This window comes from Chiloscyllium plagiosum, unplaced genomic scaffold (assembly GCF_037043375.1).
Source record: "Chiloscyllium plagiosum isolate Xiang-an unplaced genomic scaffold, Cpla_swu_hap1 HiC_scaffold_2, whole genome shotgun sequence".
In the NCBI taxonomy this organism is placed as follows: domain Eukaryota; kingdom Metazoa; phylum Chordata; class Chondrichthyes; order Orectolobiformes; family Hemiscylliidae; genus Chiloscyllium; species Chiloscyllium plagiosum.
Window position 1 is genome coordinate 129,045,788 of NW_028270140.1, and position 13,975 is coordinate 129,059,762.

The 13,975-nt window shown below is 42.2% G+C and overlaps 1 protein-coding gene and 1 long non-coding RNA gene across 2 annotated transcripts in view; one reads left to right on the forward strand and one right to left on the reverse strand.

Annotated features, from left to right (window-relative positions):
- Positions 1-1,080: 1,080 nt before the first annotated feature.
- LOC148151994 (uncharacterized) lies at positions 1,081-10,713 on the reverse strand. Its single transcript, XR_015750889.1, has 3 exons — positions 10,573-10,713; positions 8,658-8,731; positions 1,081-6,788 (listed from the first exon to the last, which is right to left on the reverse strand). It is a non-coding gene; the product is annotated as an uncharacterized LOC148151994 (long non-coding RNA).
- cfap97 (cilia and flagella associated protein 97) overlaps positions 10,367-13,975 on the forward strand; it is a 57,108-nt gene continuing 53,499 nt past the window's right edge. The window contains exon 1 of the mRNA XM_043705853.2: positions 10,367-11,581. Coding sequence (XP_043561788.2) covers positions 10,555-11,581 — 1,027 coding nt within the window. The 5' untranslated portion in view covers positions 10,367-10,554. The remainder of the gene's footprint in view (positions 11,582-13,975) is intronic.

Here is a 13,975-nt window from a genome sequence, read left to right on the forward strand (position 1 = left end):
CCTCTCCATAGAGAAAAGTCTAAACTTGGTCTACCTCTCTTTGTAGGACAAGCCCTCCAGTCCAGGCAGCATCCTGGCAACTTTCTTTGCACCCTCTCCAAAGCCTCCGTATCTTTCCTATAATAGGGCGACCAGAACTGGACACAATATTCCAAGTGTGGACTCACCAGGGACTTGTAGAGCTGCAGCAAGACCTATTGGCTCTTAAACTCGATCCCCCTGTTAATGAAAGTCAAAATACCATTTGCTTTCTTAACAACCCTATGCACCTCCGTGGTAACTTTGAGGAATCTATGCACTTGAACACCAAGATCCCTCTGTTCCTCCACACTGCAAAGAATCCTGTCTGTAATCCTATATTCAGCATTCGAGTTCGACCTTTCAAAATGCATCACTTCGCATTTATCCAGGTTGAACGCCATCTGCCATTTCTCAGTCCAGCTCTGCATCCTGTCTATGTTGCACTGTAGCTTGCAATAGCCCTCAAGACTAGCAACGGCACATCCAACCTTTGTGTCATCAGCAAATTTACTAACCCACCCCTCAACCTCCTTATCCAAGTCATTTATAAAAGCTACAAAGAGCAGAGGTCCAAGAACAGAGCCCTGCAGGACACCACTCACCAGTGACCTCCAGGCAGAATACTTTCCATCAACAATCCCGCTCTGCCTTCTGTCAGCCAACCAATTCTGAATCCAGACAGCCAAATCTCCCTGTATCCCATACTTCCTGACTTTATGAATGAGCCTACCATGGGGAACCTTATCAATACTTTGCTGAAGTCTATATACACATCCACTGCTTGACTTTCATTGACCTATCTTGTCACCTCCTCAAAGAACTCAGTAAGATTTGTGAGGCATGACCTGTCCCTCACAAATTCATGCTGACTGCTTTTAATCATGCTATGCTTTTCCAAATAGTCATAAATCGTATCCCTCAGAATTCTTTCCAAAACCTTGCTGACCACAGACGTAAGACTGACTGGCCTGTTATTGCCAGGGACTTCCAGATTCTCCTCTTGAAAAGCGGAACAACATTCACTTCCCTCCAATCCTCCGGTACGTTTCATGAGGCTTAGCAACCTCCTTTCTCACTTCCTGGAGCAATCTAGGATAAATCTGGTCTGGCCCTGGGGACTTATCAATCTTAATGTTTGCCAAAATTTCCAGTACATCAACTTCATCGATCTTGATCTGTTCAAGCCTGTTTCCCAGCTCCTCAAAGTTCACAACAAGGTCTCTTTCCTTCGTAAAAACCAAAGTAAAAAAACCCATTTAGGGCTTCCCCTATCTGCTCAGAGTCCACACACAAGTTCCCTATGCTATCCCTGACTGGCACTACCTTCTCCCTGATCATTCTCTTATTCCTCACGTATGAGTAAAATGCCTTTGGGTTCTCCCTAATCATTCCCACCAAGTCATTCTCGTGCTCCCTCCTGGCTCGCCTCAGTCCATTTCTGAGCTCCATTCTAGTAAGCCTGTAATCCTCTGAAGTTGTGCTAGATCCTTGCTTCCTCCACCTTATGTAAGCTGCTCTTCTTCCTTTTCACGAGAAGCTCCTCTGTTCTCATCATCCAAGGCTCCTTAATCTTACCCTTTCTTGTCTGTCTCAGAGGAACAAATTTGTGCATCACTCGCAACAACTGCTCCTTAAACAGTCTCCACATGTTGTTATGCCCTTTCTGTGGAACAATTGCTCCCAATCTCTACTTCCCAACTCCTGTCTGATAGCGTCATAATTTCCTTTTCCCCAATTAAATATCTTCCCTTGGTAACTGGTCCTTTACCTCTCCAAGGCTATGGTAAATGTGAGGCCGTTGTGGTCACTGTCACCAAAGTGTTGTCCCACCGTGAGATCTGTCCTGGCTCATTGCTGAGCACCAAATCCAAAATGGCCTCTCCCCTCATTGGCCTGTCTACACACTGAGTAAGGAAACCCTCCTGATCATACCTGACAAAAACGGCTCCATCCAAACCATCTGCACTAAAGAGGTTCCGGTCAATATTAGGAAAGTTGAAGTCACCCACAACAACAACCCTGCAACATCTGCATTTTTCCAAAATCTGCCAGCCTATGAATTCTTTGATCTCCCTACTGCTATTAGGGAGATTGAAGAACTCATGACTCTCCATGACTCTAAATGCAGGAATTGGCAAAAAAGGTGCTGGTTTTATTACCGCTGTTGGCTTATCTACCATTTGGCATATATGACACATATGGCAAAAGTTAACCATATCCTTGTGCATTCCGGGCCAATATGTTTTTGTACCTCAGCCTGAGTCTTGTGTATCCCTAGGTGACCTCCTACAGTTCGTTCACGATCTACCTGTAACACCTCCTGTCTGTATGCTACCGGCAACACAATCTGGTGCACTTCAGCCCATTTCTCCTCTGCACTAAGTTGCCGTGGTCTCCAGTTCCACCTTAGGATTCTATCTTTCAGATAATAACCCTCCGGAATATTTTCTGCCGACTTTTCGGAGTACACATCAACACATCTTTGATTGTGTTGTCTTGTTGTTGTAAGTCTCTTAGTCTTTCAGGACTAAACACATCTAACTGACCCTCTGCCTGTTCAGGTTTTTCCTGCACCATTACGTCAAACAGGGTGTCTGCTAACTGAACCTCAACGGCTTCGGCTTTCTCTTTACTTTTCACTTTGTGCTGTGACTTATGATAGTGGGATCTGGTTACCATACAGTCTGAGAAAATACCAGGATATTTCTGTTTTAACTCCTCAGTTTCTTGGTCTTCCTTGGGCTTCTCCACAACAAGCGGTGTCACTCCCACCTTGGATCCTGCCAAATCATTGCCAAGAACAAACAATTCCTGGAACTGACACTCTGTAATCACTCCCACTGTAACTTCCCCAGTCTTAAGTTGGCACTCCAATCTGATCTTACATAGGGAATGCTAAATTTCTGTCTATCTATCCCACAAATTACCACACTCTTGGGTAACAGATCAGAAAGAGTGCATATTCGCTCATCCCTTACTATCAGTGACTGGTTAGATCCTGTATCTCTCAAAATTATAACTTCTTGTCCTTCTCTCCCTGTTCTGAGTAAACTTTACCCACAGAGGCAAATTCTTTGTAGAGATCAGGTACAAACTCCATAGCCAGGCCCTACCTAGGTTGCGCACTCTCCTGCAGATCCCCAGCTCTTCTTGGGGTCTCCTTTGCTACCTTCACTAATGCCACTGGCTTAGCTTCTTTTATGACATCTTTTCCCACAGTGCCTTTCTTTAATGACCAGCACTATGTCTTTTCGTGTTCCACCTTCTGGCAGTGAAAACACCTTTTCCTAGTGCCCTATAATTTTCTGTGTCCCATTCCATTACACCTGAGGCCTTTCACCTCCTCTTCAGCCTCTTGGGTTTCTTTAACATCTGGTAAATTATTACCAGTGTTCTCTACTCATGGATTAGTGGCGTAGGCTCTTCCCTTCTCCCAACTTCTATCCCTCACAGGATGAAATTCTGGCTGGACGCTTGTGTTATGCACCAACATGTACTCATCTGCTAACTCTGCTGCTCTTCTCACTTCCTGAACTTTCTGCTCCTCCACATGAATTCTTACCATCTCTGGAAGTGAGTTTTTTCAACTCCTCCAGCAGAACAATCTCTCCTAGAGCTTCAAATATCCTATCTATTTTGAAAGCATGCACCCATCGATCAAAATGACTGTGCTTAATTCTTTCGAAGTCAGCATAAGTCTGACTGGTTCCTTCTTTGTATTTCTGAACCGCTATCTATATGCTTCTGGTACCAATTCATAAGCACTTAAAATAGTTTGTTTAACCTCTTCAAAATCTCTTCACGCCCCCCATCTGACAGTGCGGCAAATACCTCACTAGCTCTGCCTCCCAGTTTAGTCTGAAGTAGCATTACCCATAAATCCTCGAACTACTCCATCTACCTAGCCAATTTTTCAAATAAAATAAAGAAGACTTCAACATCTTTCTCATCAAAATGTGGCAGAGTTTTGACATATTTATATGTACCACTACCTTCTCTTTCAATGTCCATCCTGTTAACTTGACTTTGCTGACTAAGTCGCAACTTCGCAAGTTCAAATTCTCTCTCTTTTTGTCTCTCCCTTTCTTCTCTCTCTCTTTGCTCAATTAAAAACCTTCTCTCTCATTTTCTTCTATTTCTCTCTCTTTCCTTTCCTCTCTCTCTCTCTTTGTTTATCTTCTAACTCCATTTTCCTCAATTGCATTTCAAGTTTTTCTACTTCTACTGCACTTGTCTGTTTCTCTGACACACCTAAGTATTTGAGTGACACCTGTACAATTTCAGTTTTACTTTTGTCCTTGGTTAAACCCAAATCTAACTTATTTGCTAATTCTAGATGTATGGCCTTGTTCTTTCCTTCTAAACTTTCTTGGCAAATTTGAGAATCATCTTCAAATCTCAGAACCTCTTTAGCAACTTTAAGAGCCATTTCTCTCACTTTTAATTTAATCAACCACAAGTTACCAAAATTAAACAAATTGTCTCACCTACGTTTTATTTAAAGATCTAGGACACTAACCTGCAAGTGTTTAAATCTGCTGCAATTTTTCGTACCCCAAAATCTATTCAAATCTGTCTAAACCAGTTCAGATCACAGACCCGAGCCCCTAAACTGTTACAACACAGGGTAAACTCTCCAGCTTAATTTAAAACCAGCAACACAGAAAAAACATATCCCGTGCAGTAATTTGTAAAAATTCGAGTGGCCAAGAACTATTTAAAGTAAAAATTAACAACTTTATTTCTTAAAGTATAACAGAGAATAATTAACTAACAACTATGGACAAGTCCTTACTCTAACCTATCATTTGCCTTCCCCTCTATAATACTAGTCCAATAAAACTCCCAATTAAGATTTACAAAACAACACTTCTTATCTCAAAACCAGGCAGCTTTTGGTTCTTTTGTTTGTATCTTCCTGTTTCTTCTTCTTAAGGATTTCTGCTTTCCAGGTTACTGATTGAAAAAGGTACTTTTAAGAGAGCTTTTTTTCAGGCAGTCTTTTATCTGCTGAGTCTTGGCAGTTCTCCTCCCAACTGTTCAAGTTTTTCCCCGGTCTTACATCCCAGAGCATCAGATTGTGTCATTGGCTTTTAAGATTGTCACTCTACTCAATTCAAATCTGATTGGAAATTGGTATTTTTTTCAGGGAATAATTTAAACTGAATGGCCTAATGTGAATCTGTTTTTTGTCATTTCAGGCAACGATCTACTCCAGTAGCTGGATAACATGTTACATTGTGTCTTATTGAGAATACTTGGTGCTCTCACTGCTAGCTTTTAACTCTCTTAAAATATATAGTTCATCCACATCTTCATAACAACACCTTGTAACCAGGAATATTGAACACTCAGTGCTGTCCTAATTTAGATTTAATTGCTTCCTCCCTTACTCCAAATCAACTTCTTAGTTTATTGTGCTCTAGTTAGTACTAATTGTCCCTCCCAGCATTTTATGACCCTGCTATTAATTTCTAATATTTCTCCTGGTTCCCTGTTGAGTTAGTTTAAACCCTTCCAAACAGCAATTGCAAATCACACTCCAAGGAAGTCTAGCTCAGATGCAACCTGTTCAGATTGTACGGGTGTCAGAGCCAATCCTAATGTCCAAGGAATCTAAAGCTTTCCTTCCTCCACCCTCTTTCCAGCTACGCATGCATCTGTCTTATCTTCCTATTTCTGTCCTCACTTGCATGTGGTACTGGGAATAATCCACAAGTTCCTACTTAAGAGATTCTACTTACAGATTTTCTACGCAGCTCCCCAAATTCTGATTGCAGGACCTTATTCCCCTTCCCACCTATGTTGCTAGGACCAATATAGACCAAGACATTTGGCTACTTGTCCTCCCCGGAAGAATCTTCGAGGAGAAAGTGAGGACTGCAGATGCTGGAGATCAGAGCTGAAAATGCGTTGCTGGAAAAGCGCAGCAGGTCAAGCTTGCTTACAGAAGAATGTCCTGTATGTATTCTGTGATATGCATGACCTGAGCACCAGGGAGGTAATACACCATCTTTAAGGCAGGTTTGCACCTGCAGAAATACTTATCTGTACTCTACAACTAAAATAAAAACCATATTAGTTCCACTCTTCTTCCTGCCTTTTTGTATAGCTTTGGCTCTTACTGCACTCATTTGTGGATGTCAGAGCTTCACTGTAAGCAAAAAATTAAAGATAAATATGAAACTTCAAGTTAGAATGAATCATCATAATGAAATAAAGACTTATGAGACTTCCCTTCTCTTTATTTTTGTGTCTATTTCTTACAGTCACAGATCTTAATCTATAAATGTCAACATTAAAGAAAAGGAAGACATTTATATTCCTTCTTACTTCTGTGATGCATGAGCATCCATGATAATGAATATACTTTATATTTTTATTCAGAAACCTGTGACAAAGATTTTTTGTATGCAAAATGATTGTTCAAATTTTGAAGGACAAACTGCAGCAACTTTATTGATGCACAACCTCACATTTCTGTCACCAAACTGTAAAATTGAAGACATTTCTTTCATATGCCAACATTTCTTTCAGATGCTCATTGGGATGTGCTCCTGATCCTCTCAGGCATGAAATCCAAAAACACCAACACTCATTTGAGCAGACAGTGGGTTCAATCCTCATGAAATTATGTTTTCCTCTCATGTCCTTGAATGCCCATAGGTGCAGTGGTCTTTAGGAATCTTTCCTTCCTGATGATTAGATTCTCTTTCATATGCAGGTTAGAAGAGCCACTGAAATGAGTGCCACTGTCAATATTCACCCTGGATGCAACCAGATGGAAGTTGACTAACCAAACACAATGCTATACAACATATCATGCAGCCACAGTATTTGTACCTTGCCAGTCCTCTGTGTCAAACGGATTTCTTTTCAGGATTATTGACAATGGTCAGATTATTTACTCAATTCCATTTTAACGAATAAGGTGAGAAAATGTGAGGTCATCCACTTTGGTTGCAAACATAGGAAGGCAAATTATTATAAATTGAGAGAGGGGAATGTTTAATGAGATTTGGGTGTGCTTGAACTCCAGCTGCTGCAAGTAAACATGCAGCAAGCAGTAACAAAGCCAAATGGCATGCTGGCCTTCACAGAGAGAGGATTCAAATACGGGAGCAAAGGTGTTTTGCTGCAATTATACAAGTGAGAATATTGTATTCTTGGAATATTGTGTGTAGCTTTCATCTCCTTATCTGAGGAGGGATGTTTTTGCTACAGAGCGAGTGTAGACTGATTTCTGGGAGGGCGGGACTGACATATGAGGAAAGGTAAGTCAGTTAGAATTATATTCACTGGAGAATGATATGGCGGTGGAGAGGGTGGGGTCGGGGGAGGTGGCGAGATCGCACAGAAATTTATAATATTCTAACAGGACTAGACAAGGTATGTGTAAAAAGTTCTGAAGAAGGGTCAGTGGATCTGAAACATTAATTCTGCTTTCTGTCCACAGATGCTGCCAGATCTGCTGAGCTTTTTCAACAACTTCTGTTTTTGTTTCTGACTTCCAACATCCACAGGTTTTTTTGTTTTTCATTTAGATGCATGAAGGATGTTCCTGATGTCAGGGAAGTCCAGAACAAGAGGTCACAGTCTAAGGATATGGGCTAAACCATTTGGGGCTGAGATGAGGAGAAATTTCTTCACCCTGAGACTGCTGAGATTGTGGTATTTGCTCCACAGAAAGCAGTCGAGGCTAAACATTATATGATTTCAAGAAGTTGGATAAAGCACTTGGGGCTAAAGGAATGAAAGGATATAGGGGGAAAGTGGAAACAGGTTAACAAGTTGGGTGGCCAGTCATGATCATCTTGAACAGTGGTGCAGGCTCCAAGAACTGAATGGGCCTACTCGTGCTCCTATATTCTATATTTCTAATAGGACCCTTTATCTAAGGAAAGATATACTGGCATTTTGGACAATCCACAGAATGTTCACAAGACTGATACCAGATATCATTTATCTTATGAGGAGAGATTGAGTACATTTGGCATGCACTCATTGGAATTTAGAAGAATGAAAGGAGACCTTTTGAAACATACAGGTGACTTGACCAAATAGATACAAAAAGGTTGTTTCCCTTGTAGAAGTGTCTAGGACCAGAGGGCATAATTTCACAGGCAGGGTCATCCATTTAAGACAGATATGCAGACAAATTTCTTCTTAGAGGGTAGTGAATCTGTGGAATTCTCTACTGCAGAGAGCTGCTGAGGATGGATTACTAAACATATTCAAGGCTGAGATAGACAGCTTTTTAATCTGTAAAAGAATGAAGAAAACCGGCAGGAAAGGGAAGTTCAGGTTTCCCAAAGCGGTCATCGTCTCATTTATCGGTGGAGCAGACTCAATGGGCTGAATGGCCTGCTTCTGCTTCCATGTCTTATGGTCTTAATATGTTTAATTGCATTAAAGTTAATTTTTAAATATTACACATTGGCGTCCATCTCCGATGAAAACTAGGGTGTAAGTGATTCATCCCAAAGAGAATATTTCTTCAATATGCACAATGTTGCCTTAATTATATATCAAAGTTAAACAATTCTAATATGTTTTCTATTCTGACTTCCATATGAGAGGATTTTTTTAAAAAACTACTAAGATCTATGCAGTATTGAAAATACATATATACTTGCCTTGGAGGAGTTGCTGCAAGAATTAAAAATACCAAAAGCAAATGTCCAGAGAAACTCAGCAGCTCGCGCAGCATCTGTGGAGAGAGAAACTCTCAAATGATTTCTTTGAAATCCACAGGTTTGAAACTTTAACTGTTTTCCCCTACATAGATGCCATCACACCTGCTGAGTTTCTCTAATATTTATTTTTACTCCAAATCTTCAGCATCTGCAGTACTTTATATTTCTTAGAATTAATTCTTGGGATACGAGAGTTAAATTTTGTATTTTAAATTTTAAATGAGTAAAGTTTGCTCTCTGGAGATCAGAAAATTGAAAGATCGTCTCATTGAAACATATGTGGTTTTGAGGGGGTTGACACGGCAGACACTACCACTAGGCAGCCCGGAACGTAGAAATTCAACTTCAAGATAAGGAGTCAATTATTTAGGAGTGACAGGAGGAGAAATTTCTTCTCTCAGAGTTGTGAATCATTGGAGTCCTCTAAGCCAGACGTTTGCAAATCTTTGTATAGATAGAGAGAGATGGAACATGGATCTGTTAATGGGACTAGATTAGTGAGTTTTGAGACTTGTAGAAGATTAACAGGCTGAAGTTCTGGATTTAGGTTAGGATATCTGGTCAGCATGAATGAGTTGGACCGAAAGATCTGTTTCCATGCTGTATGACTCTATTACAGGAAGCAGGCAAATGGAGGCAGAATGTCAGCCAGAATCTTATTGAATGGTGGAAGCAGCCTCGAAGGGTCATATTGTGTAGTTTTGCTTTTATGTAAACTGCCTCCTTGGAGCTGCAGTTTGGTATCATCATATTGTTCTCCACTGGGCTTTGCACTTTTTCTTAGTAGTCATGGCAATGAAGCAAGAAAGACCAGAGAAGAGGCTCTCTGCGCCTAAAACAACTTGCCTTAGCCTGGAGAAACTAATGCCCATGAACTGGCAGCACAGTGCCATGGTCCTAGGTTCAATTCCAGCCTTGGGCAACTGTCTGTGTGGAGTTTGCATGTTCTCCCCGTGTCTGTGTGGGTTTCCTCCGGGTGCTCCGGTTTCCTCCCACAGTCACAAAGATGTGCAGGCCAGGTGAATTGGCCATGCTAAATTGCCCATCGTGTTAGGTGCATTAGTCACAGAGAAATGGGGCTGGGTGGGTTACTCTTCAGAGGGTCGGTGTGGACTTGTTGGGCTGAAGGGCCTGTTTCCACACTGTAGGGAATCTAATCTAATAGCATTTGTTGGAGGAAGTGGTCTTCAGGTGTGAAGACAAGTTCAAAAATAATTAACTTCTCACGTAAGTAGGAAAATTCCCTGAACATCTCAGTTACTGAAGTCAGTCATGTAGCCATAAGCAGCAAATGACACTGACATCCACATCCTCAGCAAAACAGATGCGAGACGGTTAAACAAAACTCAAGACGATTTATAAACGGGGTCGAACCAGAGCTGGCAAATTAACCGGGGGGCATTGTCATGAACTTTCAGGAATAAGGGAAAAGAGATGTGAGCAAAAAAATGGTCATTTTACAAATAACCTGAGGTTTGGAGTGTTTGTTCTGGTGTAATTCCACGTCCTGATTTGTACCCCGCGGGACACGCACGGATGTCGGGGGAAGACTGAAGGCGGCGCACGGAGGGAAAGGAAGTGAGCGTTGTTAGCGCCGTTCCTAAGAAACCGAGGCGAATATGAAGCGACCGTGATTATAATAATCTGAAAAAGGCAGGGAGGGGGAAGATCTGGCGGCGCGGCGGCGGCGGGGCCCGGGGTTAGAGTGTGAGTGACGGGGGTCAGAGGGTGAATGACGGAGTCAGAGGGTAAATGACGGCGTCAGATTGTGAGGCCTTTGACAGGAGGCTTTTGCAGCAGTGAGGCCCGAGCAGCGGCACTGAGTTAGCGGCCGCCCATGGACAGCGACACGAACCTGGACGAGGAGGTGGATCACTCCTTCTTTGACAGTGACGGCGAGCGGGGACACCAGGCGGCGGAGAGCAGGCGGAGCAGCAGCAGCAGCCGCCTCGATCTCTCGACACGGCCTCCCAGGTCCGGGAAGGGGCCCTGCCCGGGCGGCGCGGCGGCGACTGAAGAGGGATGGAGCCGCAGGCGGTCAGGCGAGCGCGGCCGAAGTGGAGGTGGAGCGACGGCGGTCTCCGCCGAGCAAAGGAGGGGGAGCTCCGCTTCGTCTGCCCCAGCCTCCACATCCGCCTCTCCCTCGCCCACATCCTCTTCACCCCTCTCCTCGTCTTCAGCCAGTAGGAAGGGCACCAGCGAGGCCGTACCGAAAACAGAGGGCTCTCCCAACAGTTCGGCGGACGAGAGAAAAGTCGGGGATGAAGGGAAAGAGGACCCAGAAGCTCGACCCGGTTCGCACAGGAGCCTGCCTGGGAATCAGAGTTCACAGGTCAGGACAAGTGAAGCTGCCGATTCGGATCCAGATGAGGGCGACTCCAAATCGGCTTGCTCTTCCTCGTCTTCGTCGGGAGAACAGTCTGTATGTCTCTCTGCGTCCCTACGTAAATCTAAACTTTCCTCAAAAACAAGAAAAGGGCACCTTAAGGATTCCTATCAGGGCAAGAGCCAGGATGAAGACGCCGACGGTACAGTAACTGATGTGACTACTCCCTCGAGCCCGGATAGCAGTCCTGTTCATACTGTTCGCCGAAGTAAGCATTCAAAAGCAAAATCCCGTAGAAAAAAGAGCAGTATGAAACAGGAAAACATTAGCCAGGAGATCTACAGCAGTCTGGACACATTAAGCATTGATAGGGACGATGGGCAAGGGGGTCAAAAGTTCCGAAGACCGAGGCAACAGAAAGAGGCCAAGAATAACAGTCTATCTTCAAAGTCAGATTCTTTAGAGCTCAAGAAGTTTGATCAAAGACATGGCCAGAAGATCCTCAATGATGCTGCTGACCTAAACCAGTTACTGAAAGGTGAAACTTTTTTTTTCTGTAAGATGAAGGCTCATTCTTATTCGGTTCATGTAGATAGCTGGTTTCCATTCTCTAATGACCTGGTTTAGGCTATAATATCATGACTGATATTTGACCTCAATTCCTGTCAAATCCCTGTATTTCTTGAGTCCAAAGATCTATCTCAGCCTTGACTATACCTAACAATGAACAGTTCTTTGGGATAAAGAATTCCAAAAATTCACCATCCTTTAAGTGAAGGAAAATCTCTCATTTCAGTCCTGCATTGTCTACCTGACACTGATACTTTGTCCACTAATTGTAGACAGCCAACCAAAGGAACTGGCCTCTCAGCATTTCCTCAGTTATGTCATTTTACACTTCAAGAAGATTGCCTCTTTAATTCCAGACAAAATAGACATATTCTACACTCCTCTTTCTAGGATGAAAAGGAGATGGTTGCTGTATCAGAATAATTCTAGTGAACTTTTGTTGGCCTATCTGTTAAAGCAAGTATATATTTCTTTGGGTACGGAATGCAGCTGGTGTGGTCTTGCTCATACAATTGCGGCATGACTTCCTTACTTGTATACCCCCAACTCTTTACAGTAAAGACAAGTTTGCAAAGACGTCCAAATTTATTCAAACAGCAATACTAAATAGTTTATGACTATCATAAAGCATATTCTGTTTTACTGTTCTTCGTACCCAAAGTGAATAATGTCACATTTCTCCATGTTATACAGCATGCCACCACGTTAGTCACTCAGTTAATCTGTTGCTATGACAATAACATGTTGTGTTTTGCGTCTTTAATCAAACATCCTAACATTCTTCTCAGGGATATTGCAAAGCAAAGTTTGGCATTGAGCTATGTAAGGCCATATTAGACAAATGAAATGATGCAGTGATGGACAATTAGCTTTACTTTGCAAATGTGGTTCAAAATGAATAACCAGGGTCTTTTCCCTAGGATGAGGGAGTTCAAAACTATGGGGCTTTTTTTACGATGAAACAAGAAAGAGTTAAAAAAGATACAAGGGCCTACTTTTTACAAACTGTGGAATGAACTTTCAGAGAAAGTGGTGGATGCAGGTGCAGTTACAATGTTTAAAAAAACATTTGGATAAGTTAATGATTAGGAAAGGTTTGGAGGGATATGGCAAACACAAGCAGGTGGACCGAGTTTAATTTGGGAACATGGTCGGTTGGACTGGAATCTGTTTCCATGCTGTATTACCCTGTGACCAGAACCTTACACTTTCCAGGTCCTCAATCTGTATTGCAGAGAAACCCAATGTTCCAATCAACTGTACTTCATCACTTACTAAAATGTAATGATTTTTGTAATATAAAACTGGGTGTTAAACCAGATGACATCACAGTTTGGATGAGGGTATCAAAGTTGTGTTTCCAAAACACAATAAAACAGAAATTTCTGGAGAAACTCAGCATATTTGGCAGCGTCTGTGGAGACAAAATAGTATGAATGTTTCAAGTCCAGTGACCCTTCCAAAGAAGGGTCACTGGACTCTAAATGAGATTCTCCAGTAATTTCTGTTTTTGTTCGTTTCAGATCTCCAGTGTATGCGGTTCTTTGTTTAATTTGTATGATATTTCCAAGTTAGCTGTCAGTGCAAAGCTAGGTAGGATTGAAAGTGATGAGGATGCAATGAGCTTCAAGGCAGTTTAAACAAGTTGAGTGAGGGAGCAGATATGTGGCAGACCCAATTCTACATAGATAATTGTGATTTTGTTTTGCTGGAAAAATAGTATTACTAAAACTACCATAGATTGAGTTTTTTTTTGTACATGTCCTTTGAACACTGATCACTGAAAACAAGCATGTACATGCAGCAAATATAGGGACAGGAGCGACGAGATCTTACTACAGCTATACAAGACTTTGATGTGACCATACTTGGAGTACAGTGTGCAGTTTTGGTGTCCTTACCTGAAAAAATGTATACTTGACCATTGAAAGAGTAAAGATTCACCAAGCTGGTTTCTGGGTTCTCCGAATTGTCAGATGAGAACAAATTGGGTCTACTTTGCCTTTATTCACCGGAGTTTAGAAGAATGAGAAGAATGAACTTCTGACAGGGCTGGATGGTATATATGCAGTGATGATGACGCTTTGATTTTCTGGGTGGGTGGGTGGGGTGGGATGGCATCTAGAACTATGGGATAACAGGATATACTGTAGGGCATTTATGTTTGAGATGAGAGATTTCGTCACTAAGGTTGATGTGCTTATGGAGTTCTCTCCACGTAAGGTTGAGGATGCTGGGTCACTGAATGTGTTGAAGAAAGAAATTGATTTCTTGAAGCTAAAGCTATCGAGGAGTATAGAACGCATGTGGGTGTATGGCATTGAAGTGGAGAACTAGCCAAGATCATATTGAATGCGGAGTA